The sequence below is a fragment of the Pectinophora gossypiella genome, chromosome 13 (genome assembly GCF_024362695.1).
Source record: "Pectinophora gossypiella chromosome 13, ilPecGoss1.1, whole genome shotgun sequence".
In the NCBI taxonomy this organism is placed as follows: Eukaryota; Metazoa; Arthropoda; class Insecta; order Lepidoptera; family Gelechiidae; genus Pectinophora; species Pectinophora gossypiella.
In genome coordinates, this window is record NC_065416.1 from 4,056,843 (window position 1) to 4,071,110 (window position 14,268).

The following is a 14,268-nucleotide window of genomic DNA, read 5'->3' on the forward strand; positions in this document are numbered from 1 at the left end:
TTTTTAGGGAATTCTTACTTTTAGTTTCGATCGAAACAGGTAAATCGAATATTCAGATGTTTTGAATAATTAACACATACCTAAGTTTCCTATCGGCTTGTAGCAAGGCGTCTGCCTTAAGAAGCCTCACAGCCACAGCCACCAGTAGAAACAGGATGAGGGCTCCGCACACCGGCACCGCTATGGTGGCAGCCTTGAACCACACCTCGCCGTTGTAGTTGGCACCCCTTTCTGTTGCCACTGCATTATTATCTGTAACGAAAAGGGAATAATTAATAAGTTTAATTGGTTAACAATCATGAAATCGTTTGGGAAAGACAGTAGGTCAAATTCCAAAAGAAGGAAAGAAAGGAGAAGAAACGAAAAAAGGAATAAAGGAAGGAAAGTGTATGTGATCGATATAACGAAAAAGAAAGTGTTTTGGCTATTGACGATTTGAAACATAATTTTATATTAAGCAGAAACTGCAAGCCACGGGACGTTGTTAATTATTACAGTTATTGTCTGTTTCTTTTGCAGAATACGTATCCCATGTTCAAAAGTGGACGAATTATGTTATAATACTTGTCTTCAGAAAATTCGAAAAACAAAAAAAAAATACCAGTTTAATTGTATGACTTTAACAGTAGACAAATATCAAGATCAATCCTGTGAACCCAAAAGTGTGAATGACTGATTCAATATAAAATATATGTCACCTAACAACTCCCACGCAACCTAGGACGTGCATTCTGCTTAATAAAAGTACCAGGAACGCATAACCGGTAGCAGTTTCATCATATCGAATGGATAATGGGCATACTGTATACAGTGTCACAATTGCATTCCCTGCCAATTGATATATAGACGCAACGTTAATGCAGGATCAAGTTTGGTCATCGTTTTGAGAATTACGTCTGTACCTACTGCGAGTTTGGTGGAAGAGACATCAGGTTTCATTTATTTATTTGTAAAGGTACATACAACATTACAGTGTGACCCAATGCGCTGAATGTCGAGAAAACAATATAAAAACTAATACTAAAAAAATAACCAATGAATGAAAAAAGAAACAAAAAGGAAAATAAGACTATAAATAACATGAAAAACACTAAAAAAGAAATTACAATTTCAAAATTATAAAGCTAACTATCACACAAAAAAAATATATAGAAAAAACCAAACAGTAAATCATTAATAAAAATCTTCTCGTAAAAAGCTAAACACTCTCTCCATACACTCCACCATCTTACATACATAAACTCACGCCCGTAATCCCTAATGGGGTGGGCAGAGCCACAAGTAATCAAAGACGACTTGCAGCCACTGTTGATACGATGTCGTAAGCTGGATATGATGAACCTTATGGTGATAAGGGATCAGCCTATCGCCCATCATGTTAGAGGACACAATCCCTTTGTCGGTTTTTACGACATGCCCGGGAAGACAAGCAGCTGAACGTTTTCTATGTTTTTTATTTGCTCCCAGAACAGCATAGAAGCAATCGTATATCGTATCCACCATCTTATCCGTTCATAATATATGTATAGATTAATACTTAGGAAACTATTTCAACAGGTCAATAAAGAACAATGAGGGAACATCCAGGTTATCTCAAAAAAAAAATGGCGCTGTACAAATTTCCTTTCGTTTAACCTTCTACTTTCATGGAAAACAGTCACATGCATCTTTTTTATTATCTTTGTTTTTGGGTATGAACCCTTATTATTACACAACACATCTTCCATCCATTATTATTAAGTTCAAAATAATGAGAAGCAGATAGCAACATAATTCTGTACATATCTGATCCAAAAATCAAGCAAACAATTCTCGAGCTCTCTTTCAGAGATAAATGTACTTTTGTAACTATTTTTAATTTTGTAATTATTAACTACATATATTAATGTGTAATTTTACAGCTTAATAACCCTAGACAAAATATATTTTTTAAATTATACTCGGGACGATATAGTGAACATGGAAAATGCAATCTTGAAATGAAAACTGTAATTTCTATTTATAAATTACATTATTTGCCTGAAAACCAACTAAAACAACACTCTATCTCTTTACAGTCAAGACGCAATATGCACCAATCAAATGAACAATTATAACAAAGGATGGAACGCAAAACAATGGAGCATCGTATCGTAACTCGCGGCAAAATCCATTATTAGATGAAACTGATTTCAAAACATCCACAACGCGTCTAGAACAATCTAAATATATCGTAAAGGCAAGAATAGCAATAGTTTACTTGTCTCTCAAGGCGATTTCGTTTAGAAGATGAAGTGCATGGATATGATGAGTAACAGCAGTACTTGGAAATGGTTTTGGACCTCCGTATTATCAAAGGCAGTGGTCTTATAATGTAGAAATCTCTGCTTGACTATAGATTTCCAAATATTGATAGCTCGTCTTGGCGGGGGCACTACCGTGCGCCCAGATTAACATTTGGCTCTAGCGACAATTTTGACTTTATACAATGATACTTATAAAATCGATTTCCTAAAATAAAATAATTACAATACAATACAATACAAATACACTTTATTGCACCAAAATAAAAAGAAATAATTACAAAAAGTCTCTTAATAATTAAAACCCTTTTACACTTTAGACCGAATAGTCCATTCATGTCGACATTCTACTGGACTATTCTGAGAAATAAGACGGAACAAAGAAACAACTAACTTCTAGAAAGTTCCAGAACGAACCTGAACAACAACTTCTATTCTTCTTTTAACCAGGATTTGTGCCCGGTTAATGGTAGACTCTCCTCCAATACGCTACTTGACAACCTAGTCAAATGAGATTCTTTATATGAAACGTTAAAAAGAAAATTTTATTATTTTTTTAATTAATTTTTTTTTGTTTTTTTTTTTTGGATTATGTGCTTTAATTTTATTTGGAGTTTGTATGGAAATATTGTCCTGCGACGTCACCAATAAAAGTGGTCAAACGTCGTACTCATTGTTACTTAATTCACAAACACAATTCGGAAAGAATCCGAAAAGTAAATTGGAGTGGATTTTTGATCATCTTAGACTGGCTTCTATTTCTAGATTAGCATTTTATAATTTATCTTTGACCCAGTCAAATAGCCTGGGACTGAAACTGTTCTGACGAGGAGTGGGTGTGTATACTTTAGATCTCTGCTTACCCCTTTGGGGAAACAGGCGTGATGCTGTTATGTTGTGTTTACAGCTAGTAGCAAAGTTTACAGGATATCTGAGTAATTTACACTTCTTGTTTGCATTAGATGGGGCGACTAAAACAATAGTCATTGTTCGTGTAAACTAAAATAGGCGGTTTATTGGAATTCCATTGGATCTAGCATACATAACTAATAACAATGTGTTATCATTTCTTAGAACTGATTGAATAAGTGGCTTTGTAAAAAGCACTCTATATAAAATCTCATTTTTCTGTGTGCCGTCTACACAGAATGGAAGAAAGAGGTTGGAACAGGCCAAATGAGCGCGAAACGCGCGCCATCCAAGTATGAACAAATAGTATGACCGGCTATGACAAAAAAAAATTGTATACAGTATTTTACGCAAAGTATAAGCTAAGAGGTAAACTTAGCTCAGTCGCTGGTGGAGAGCGGAGAGTTGCCACTCTACGTAGTATTATTATTCACTATTCTATGACACCGGATAAGGTTATAATTTATTTTTGGTAGTAAAATAGGTTCGCATTTGACCACAATTTCACCTCATGGTAAGTGACGATGTGGTCTAGAATGGATCACGCTTACCTAGCAAATGCCTATTCACTCTAGCTTTGAAGATTCCCAGATTATAACGAGTTGGAAAGACGATGGGAGACAGATCCAGTCCTATAATAAAGATATCCGAGGGTGGTCGTGCTATAATGCTGTCGGCTATACTGGTTTCAGGTCTTGTATTTGCAGACGACTCCATTTTTTCCCGTCACCAACTTATGGTTATAATATGCACCTGCCCAAGGGCGAGTTTACATGGCATGTTTTTACATACAGAAACTTTTTTTTGACGTGACTTATCGTAACTTGGCTGGAAGAGAAATTTATTCTATGTGTGATACAATTTGAAATAGTGTTGGCAGCATTTTATTTATACTTATTTAATAGAGAGGTAAAGTTTGCAAGCTTGTGGGCTACATCGATTTACCCACAGTTCATTGCGCAGTAACACAAGCGCTAATTGTGGTTGCGACATACCAAAGAAGCAATGAATGATATGTTTTATATTATCGTTGCCTCATCCAATATGCTCGTTTTGCGCATGTTGCGGTCTCACCGGCTACGCTCCCGCGGCATTTCTCTATAATAAGAACTCTATGGTAAGACCACTACAAATCCGCTTTACTTAGAAATATGCGACTTTGAACTTATTACGGCTCATTCATTACCCCCGTGAGGTAATTGCACGTTGTTATAGTGCGAGCTAGTCTGAACATGCTTTGCTATGGCCAATTAGCGACGTATGTCCAGGACAATGTTGCTAAATTATAGACTAGGGTAAAGTTAAACCATAGTGTGTTTGGAACTGTTGAAAGCAGGAATCAAGTTGAACGGGTAACTTGTGCTAATAACGTGCTACTTTGTTGCGCGATACAATGTCTGTATAAAAAAAAACGCAAGGCATTAAATTGTACCTATATGTCCAGGCGCAGGTGCGCAGGTGGATCGTTGGAAGCAATTGCCAATCAACGTTCTTTGCAATTTTTCGAATCGACAGTTGACGATCGATCTTATCAATTCACCGAAATATATAAGTAGCTTGATATAGAAACATCCATTTTAAAATTCTCTAAATTGCAAAATTTTGTTGATGACTTTTAATCCACAATTAATAAAACCAAGCTGCGATACTAATGTTGATTTTAGCAGACACTTACTTAATTTTAGTTTAAGAGTTCTATCAATTTCTGACACTTATCGCAAGAGTGAAGAAATCATATATTATTTGATTTGATTTAATGACTTTGTCTGATATAAACGATGTTATTATTATTATATTTTTCTAATCATATGGCACCAATGTCGTAAGAACAGCTAAATCTGTTTCCGGCAAAGCAACATTTCAACTAAAAACCTTCATAACAGGTCATATTCCCCAAATGTCAAAGTTATTTGTAAAATGGTCGTAAATGGTTTTCCCACCGACTGTCTCATGTGTCCATGACACAATGACATTAATCAAAGAGAAACCTTTGATTCAGCGACCTTAAGGTCAGGGCTTAAGAAATGTTATTGAGGGCTTTCTCGTAAATTGAAACGCAGAGTTTGGTTAGGAAATTGTAGGCTCACCTACAGGAAGTAAGATGATCCGTGTTTCGGAGGACACTTTTAAGCCATTGGACACGGTTACTATTTACCTTAGTACGTAGTCGTTACATGCATCATGTCAGGGGCCAGGGGCCTATGGCGGCGGCTGAATAGTAACCCTGACACTAGGATTGTTGAGGTCGCCCTTTATGTCACAAGCCACAAGACTGAAGAAGAGTGCAGAATGAAGAGTTTTCAAGCCTCTCGAATACTCCGACTTGGCTTAACGACTGTAAACGGGTGTCAAAAGTCGGGACTGACGATTTTACGTGTCATAATTGGGTAGATTTTAATCAAGAAAAACACGTCACGTGCAAAACCCATACTAATTTCTTGTTTTGGTTTAGAAAAAGTAACTGAATTGACTCAGGAAACTAGCTGGAAACTAGCCTATTGTATTTATTTAGTGATAGAAATCAGTAAATTAAAAAATAAATAAACGCACCTAAATCACTGGTAGTGAGGTTGAGCCGTGCCCTGGCCAGCGGGCTGTCCTCGTGGTTGCAGAGGTCCCGGAAACAGCACAGCAGCAGGGAGTCCTTGTGGGCTGGAGGGGCCGACGCCGGCGTGTTCTGACACCTGGATAGCGCTGCTTCTTCCCTGGAAGATCGTGGAAAAGGTATGTTAGTTATAATTATCACACACACACAGCGACTGTAACTTGGAACCTGACAGAGGGCAGCAGTAACTGTCAGTACTATTCAGAGGCGAAGGACAGGAGTCCTAGTACGGCTTTGAAATAGACTACTCTAGGCGCCATCCCACTCGGGCGCAAGGCAAGGCAGAAATCCCTGCCCTATTTTTCTCTAAAAAAGTAGCATGGAGACTGCTACCCCAAAATGCGTGGTAGTGATGATGATGAGTGGAAGAAAGGGAGAGAGGCCTTACAATAATATCAATATTCTTTTAGACCAATTTACACAAATAGCCAAGCTAACAATACAAAAACCCTAGTGTCAGGGTTACTATTGAGCCGTAAAAAGCATCTGACAACGCTCATGTAACTTCATCTTATTTTTCGGGCAATCAGGTGATTTTAGGGACAGTCTCCCAGAGTGATTTTTTGTTAGACGTGTCCTTACCGGGAAACGAACCCAGGACCTCTGGATCGTGAGGCTAACGCTCAACCTCTGGACCACGGAGGCTGTTTCATTCCTAATGAATTCCTACGTATAGCTTCGAATACTTCTTACGAGTTGTTGGTTAAAACGACCAGTTTTAAGAGCCTTAGGGTAAAGTATCATTACAAGTATTACAAGTACAAAAGCTTGTACTTAGTATAAGCAGCCTTTATGTGAGACAAGAATATTTTTAAGTGTCATTTGTAATACGAGTAGGTTTCGGCAGTCCCCATTTAAACATGTTTTCATTCTACGCCATCACCTAAAAGTCAAATTAAAAGGGGGAAATTTTCTCATAGTTCTTAAACCAACACACATGCATTAAAATCAATGGGACCTGTCGACTTGTTTGAAGCACAAAAAGCCCGACGCAAACAAATGGCGATCGCACGGTGCCGGCAATGCGCTTGCGCAACTCGGTAATCTCGACTCGACTCCGTGTGTAATACAATCATTGGTGCGTGTATAGTGTGAGCGGTAGCGGAAGCGATTTTGTACATACTGTATTTATTTTGTTGCTCAAATGACTTTAAAAAAAAAGAAAATCTATAATTTTAAAGCGAAAGGTTCATTCACTGATTGACTCACTCACTCATCACGAAATCTTAGAAACTAAAAAATGCTAGGAGTCACTAATTTTGCATGGGGGTTCCTTTTAGGAAGTAGGTTCTCTTTAAACGGGATTTTGCGAAATTTAACCCCTAAAGGGATAAAAAGGGATGGCAAAGTTAGTATGTGTCTGTTTGTTTATCCGTCTTTCACTGCGAACGACGAATTAATGTGATATAAGTGGAGATAGTTCAAGTGATGGAGAGTGACATAGGCTACTTTTTACCTCTTTCCAACCCCCCACTTCCCTAAAATGGGGGGTGGAAGTTTGTATGGAGCATTCCGCAATTTTCAAGGAAGAGACCTAAAAATTGGTATGCGGACTATTTATAACTAACATTTTTTTTTAAATCTGCTTCCAACCCCTTCATAGAGGGGGTGAAATTTTACTTTTCGCAGTTTTAAGCTAAAAATTGGTACATTAAGAAAGGGGAACCCGGTAACACGGCACGAATTTAACGCGAGCGAAGCCGTGGGCAAAAGCTTGTACGATATAAGTCATTGTACAGTCATGAGCAATATCATATACCCACTTTAGAACCTTGTCACACCATCATATTATTTCATATTTAATAAGACTTACGGCTTAACTTGTCAAAAAAGTTATTGTGACATGGTTTCAAAGTGTATACATATTTTTTTATTTAATTGTATGTGGAAGTTTAATACAATTCAATTAAAAAATAATAATAATAATTAATAATGTATATACTTAAGTTTTATTAATACTATTAAGACGCTGTAAATTTCCCAAAAAAAAAATTCTCATCGAAGTAACTACTTACACGCTATCCTCTCATAAATTCTACCAAGACCACACAAAAGGACACTAGCTCTAAGCGCCGTAAAACAAATTGCCAACAGTTTTTTTAACATATTGTATTGGGTACTTTATATATCAAGGTTAGTTAGCTTTTTTATGAAGACATGTTGAAACGGACTCGACATACAAAAACTGGCCTACTAAAGGTCGAAATTGATTTCGTATTGACATAGCTTTCCGCCTTTATCGTCGAAGGGGGAGGCAGAGGTGTCTAGTATGACTAGTACGGTCACGAGTACTAATATATATACACTTTGAACCATGTCACATTAACTTTTTTGACAAATTAAACCGTAGGTCTCATTAAATTTAATGTCAAATATGATAGTGCGACAGGGTTCTAAAGTGGGTACATGATATTGCTAGCCAGCTATGTTAAGTCCTATGTAATTGGGGGCGTGCCTATTGCCAATTACCGGGCACACATCCTGGAAATCACATGATACTCGTATAAATTGTCTCGAAACGTGAATTCAAATAAAATATATATATTCAGTGGTTTAGAGCCCAACCAAGCTATCACGGATTTCGTATTGAATATGATAATATCCAAAAGGTTGTTCTACTTTAAAAAAAATGACTCGTAAGTATGTGCCATAAAAAGCCGTATTATAATTGCATGTCGTAAGAGCATTCTGGTTTTTACCATAACTCTTGTGTCGACAGCGAAAATAAGTTAACGAAGGAATGTTTCCATAATTTTACATTCTTAAAGGGTACGCCTGGAAGATTCATTGTCGTAAACTACTTTTTGAAGTTAAGTATACTTACTATATATTTATTGGAAACTTAAATAATTAAAAATAAACTCTGTAGATGGATTTACGTGTTACTTGACAATGAAGAGATAAAATTTCGCGTAACGGTTAACCACCGTTGGGCTAACTGAAAGCTCGGTGAGGTGTGGGTACTTAGTTCATCTTGCGATACCTCTAACTACACCATCGTCGCGAGTTTATGTTATGTTATGCGTCAGCAGAGCTTTAAAGGCAACATTCCACTAGGACAACACGGTGGCGCCACCACCTACCAAATGTATGCAGTCGACACCGAAAAAAACGGCCACGTCAAATAAAAATGTTGAGTTGTCTACGCTTGTAAACGCTGTTGTCTCGTAACTACTTACGTATATCGTTACCATTGGGCATGTAGATAGCATACGCCTCGTCTATTGGTTGAATATCGCGGTATTTGTCGCATCGCGTGAGCATAACCGCGGCAGTAGATACACAGGAATCTCTTAAATTTAAACAATGCTTTTTCTTTTTGAACTAGTCATCAGAGACATGCGATGAATATCTATTTGTCCGGGAGACAGGGCTCTTTATCCATCAAAGTGGTCAACGAACGACGCACCCAGATTACTACTGTCACCACAGCATACAAATAGGTACTTTGTTTAGGGTTGGCACGTGAAAAACATTTAAAAAATAATAAGGTTTGTAGCAGCTATTTATGTTAAGTATAGTGTTAATGTTATAAAAATAAGGGTGGGTTATTATAAATAAATAGAAAAGATAGAAAAACAGATAATTCTGAATTAATTAAAAACTTTATTACATTTAAATTTCTATATTAACATATGAATATGTAAAAATGTAAATATAAATATTCACTATACGTAATGAATTATGTTGAATATTTACATTTATACGTAAAATTATAATGGTCCAGTGGTTGAGCGTTGGGTTTACGATCCGAAGGTCCCGAGTTCGAATCCCGGTGGGGACATATCACAAAAATCACTTTGTGATCCCTAGTTTGGTTAGGACATTACAGGCTGATCACCTGATTGTCCAAAAAGTAAGATGATCCGTGCTTCGGAAGGCACGTTAAGCCGTTGGTCCCGGTTACTACTTACTGATATAAGTAAGTAGTCGTTACATGAGCCATGTTAGGGGCTTTTGGCAGCTCAATAATAACCCTGACACCAGAGTTGATGAGGTTGGTAATTCACCTTACAACCCACACGATAGAAGAAGAAGTAAAATTATCACTGGTTGCGTAATAAATTGCCTGTTCTTATAAGGGAAAAACTGGTTGCTTGGTTGACAACCCTATAATATTGCAAACCGCGCGCAGTACACGGGTTCCCACGGGCATACCGAAATTTACATCTATTTACAATTATACTTACCATTTGAATTTTTAACTCAATATTAAGCTCTACTAGTTTATAGACGGTCGTATTCTGATGAACTGATAGCATTGACTTGATCTTTAATGATAAAGAAATGTGTAAATTAGCACCTATGAATGTAGAATGATGTGATAATTGGATGGAATTGATTTTATTTAAAATATCTAGAAGCAAGATGACAAAAGTAATATAATACCTATTCAGTAAAAAAATATGAATAACAAAAACCATATATTTTATTTTATAAATGAGAACTACTATAATACTCTATGCACAATCTAATTTAGAACGAATTCAATGAATGAACACCAGTATTTTTGGCTGAATTTAGAGAAATCGTGAAAAGTCGAGAAATCAAGGGGAGGCCTTAGCTCATCATTGCATCGGGATCTAGGCTAGTCAAGAAGAAGAATATGTTGATGGTTCTTTTTTGCAAATATTAGGCCTAATACTACACAATTAACCCCAAATTCGATAGGTTGAAGCTTGTAGATTATACAACCTGCATAACATCTCAGCTCACCATTCAAAGAATAAACATTTTCCATCATTCTCTCTGTCATACACCGTCTAATATCTCTTTCCGGAACGCATAACATGCTTTATTATCATAGGAAACTAATTTATGACTCCATTTGAATGGACAGCGATATTTTCTCATGGGAAAATGGCCTTAGCGCCGTTGACATTCCAAATATTTCAATAGGAATTCGAATTTGGACTGATTCTGATTTCTTTTGTTTTCGGAAGACCGCAAAAGGAGATTTAAGTACGGAATGTTGTCCAAATGGAACCTAAATCGATTTGTTTTTACGATATTCGATTTAGAGGAATTCTTTTCCGAAGTTTGAATAAAGAAAGGTTTATTTAGTGGAGGCATATAAATTCGCTAATTAAAAGTCTTTGTATGTTAAATACTGAAGACGCTAAAAGAAAGGGAGAATAAATATTGTGAAGGTCTGTACGTCGGTTTTAAAAATAACTGCCTAAAGGCGGTTTTAAGTAGGAAAAGTCCGATAGAGGCGCCTTTAATTAATTATTAATCGCATCAGATGATAAAATTGATTATCTATGATGATTCAAACGACAGTATTTCCCTAAATTATCACGAAATATTGCGAAATCTATGATATATACGACAGGTGAGGATTATTATACTATCAACAATGACAGTGACATAAAATAATCATTGATATATCTAGGGGGTCAAAATGGCCACATCGAGGCAATTCATCTAAGAAAGCAATATTGCTATTTGACATTTGTTTGCATTTGGGCACTTACATTTATATGGAAATAAAAGATAAATTTTACGCAATTTTGACCTTTATACGTTTAAATAATAAAACATCTATTATAAATAACAAATAAAATGATATATATTAACAAGAAATGTTTCACCTGTCGACTCGTAATAAAAAGTATTGTTTATAGAGTCAATTTAGTTTATAAATATTTATAAAACGATATGGTGATTTTTCTCTAATCCCTCCTCAAACATCAGCACGCTAGCTTAAACGTGTGGTGGGTCTTAAGGGATATAAAAGTAACTTAAAATTATATATAAATAAGGTCAAAAGTAAGTAAATTTAAATGTGGTTTTTATTACCATTCAAAGATAATATAATTAAAACTGTAAATAATTACCTGGTATACATATTAAATTAGCATTACAAGTTAATTCATTATTTTGTGTATATTTGTGGGATAGCCATAGTATTAGAATGCAGAACGTTAATTTATTCACTTTATTCGTATCTGTATTATACTTATTAAGAAGTCATGTTCGTAAACCAACCGTTAGAGAGTATACATAATTTGTTCCTATCATTAACGTGGTTTTAGACGCAGCTATTAATTTCCAACGAAGAGGTAATAAGGTTTTAATTACAAAACATAATGAAGGTATTACTGCTCTGTACGATGCAGCGAATGTTGAATTTATAAGTGACAATAAAAGTAAATGAGTTTATACCTATAACTGACATGTTTTCCCGAAAACTGCGCCTGCGTCATTCGAACATCAAGGATCTTAATACGCGAAACTAGATAACAATCACAATTCAGTCAAATATAGATAAACACTAACAATAGGTACACTTTCTTCCGCTATCTACGTATGAAATACCAGAAGGGTTGCAGCATATCTAAAGAAAGATGTGACATTATCTCTTGACGCGAAATATAAGAGCGAATACAATATTTACTGGATTTAGAGCTTTATAGCACGCTACAAAGGATAGTATTTATGAAACGTTCAGATTTAAAGATGGCGGATAGTTGGGGTCGGCGGCCGTACAGCTGCGCCCGCGTCGCTATCTCGGAGCCTGACCTCCGACTCAACCCCGAGCGCCTACCGTCACCCTTATCTCCACAAAAGAGGACAAAGATCCAACCAACACAATAAACAACTCAAACACAATTAATTACCTACATAAAACGGCACGATATAGAAAATCAATTTGAACTCGATCGAAATCTTAACGAAGCAGCGCAGATCGTTAACAAAGATAATGGACGACGGGAGATTGCCAAAAAGGAGCAAATATTATTTAAAGCAAATAAAAGCGGGCATGCACGGCCTCGGAACAGGTTTGGTGAACACGGGACGGGCCGATCCGAATAAGATAATCAACCGGGCGGGTAATTTCAGAGCATAAAAACCGACCGACTGCGGCGTGCCTTCGTCGGAATAATTAATATTAACTCACGAGAAACAAAAAATATACTTGCTCTTGTACAGAAATGGTAATAAATAATACAAAGGGTAGGTTAAACAGAAAAGACAACGATAATGCTCGATCAAATTAGACGCACAATCGTATCTTTAATACTGACAAAGATGATGAAAGAGCCGTGGAGTAATTTCAAAATCGCCGAAGACAAATTGATTGAAGACACTGGAACGCATCGTATAGATATTAGTGAGGCGGGCCGAGTTCCACCATGATAAGCAGAATTGATGGATGACAATGCACGTTGCATGTAGCGCGGCCAACAAAAGAATAGTTAATTAATTCCACGATGAAAGTTAACTAGAAAAGCAGGAAACCGTCTGTGGCATCATCAAAAACAAATCATGGTTATGATGCTATAAAAACTGACGACCGAGATGTCGGTATAATCGTGAAGGATTAAAGTAGAAATCCGCCATTAAATATGGGTAAATTTAAATAAATTGTATTGATAATGATACTATTTAGACGACATCCAATTTGCTGTCATATAAATTTTGGTTGTTGCTACCGGTCGGTATTTCACGGATGTTTAAATTCCTCAAGATGTTTGGTCCATTTACGAAGACCCTTTTTGGGGGACGCGAGGCATACTAATTAGTGTGACTTGTATAATAATGAGGCGTGATAAGATCTGTTAAAGTGAATGGCATTGTCGGATCGTATTCCAATGCAGTTTGTTTTCAAGACCGTAATGAGATTGATATCAGGATGTTTTTGAACACAATTTGCCTGTAAATGTATGTTTTATGTTTAACGATTGTGTCAGTTATCTTGATGACGCTCGAGTATGATGTATATTATGCCGTCATTATACGCTTTAGCAATAACGTTTGTCATTTGACAGTTCAATTGAGGTTCAATACTTATAGAAGTTTCAATTTAAGAAACAACGTAAATCTTGTGAGATAGTGCAGCTCAGGGTTCTAGATTCGGTCCTTTCCTATTTTTAGTGTACAGCAATCGTCATACTTGTTACAAAGCTGCAGACTTTTAACTGTTTTTTTTTTTACTTATTACTATGTATTATGTTGTGGAGGTAATAAACTATTTTTTTTTTTTTTACTACCACGGCAGCCAGATGACGAATAAGTAGGAAGTTATACCTAATGACCGCTTATTAAACTTCTTGTGTCCTATTTAATAAAAAGTTTTGTAATGTTGTAAAAGAAGAATAATAAGAAGACGACGACGTTAAAGAAGATGAGAAAATACTCACGTATCAGCCAGATGATGAAGACAACCGTGTCTTGCGTGATGCGGCCGGCGAGGCGCGGGCAGTTCGCTATAGCAACCACCGCCGCGGCCCGCTCGACACATGTAGCCCGTGCTGACACATTGCGCCGTGTTGCAGTAACAACGCACTCCCTCCGAATCACTCTCGATTTTCAGATCTGAAATAAAAGAAAAATAAAGTTAAGGCTTCTTTTGAAGAACGCAAAGAGAACAATTTTAAAATCTCTAACAAAGATTCGACATTGCAGGTTATTTGCAGAACGTGCGATGGTCGAGGAGACGAAGTCGCGCAAGTCATGCTCAATGCT

At 36.5% G+C, this 14,268-nt stretch overlaps 1 protein-coding gene across 1 annotated transcript in view; it reads right to left on the bottom strand.

Annotated features, from left to right (window-relative positions):
• The window catches only part of LOC126371762 (BMP and activin membrane-bound inhibitor homolog), a 71,447-nt gene that overhangs the window by 5,050 nt on the left and 52,129 nt on the right, over positions 1–14,268 (bottom strand). The window contains exons 2-4 of the mRNA XM_050017119.1: positions 13,944–14,118; positions 5,742–5,896; positions 81–252 (exon numbers count right to left, since the gene is read on the bottom strand). Coding sequence (XP_049873076.1) covers positions 81–252; positions 5,742–5,896; positions 13,944–14,118 — 502 coding nt within the window. The remainder of the gene's footprint in view (positions 1–80; positions 253–5,741; positions 5,897–13,943; positions 14,119–14,268) is intronic.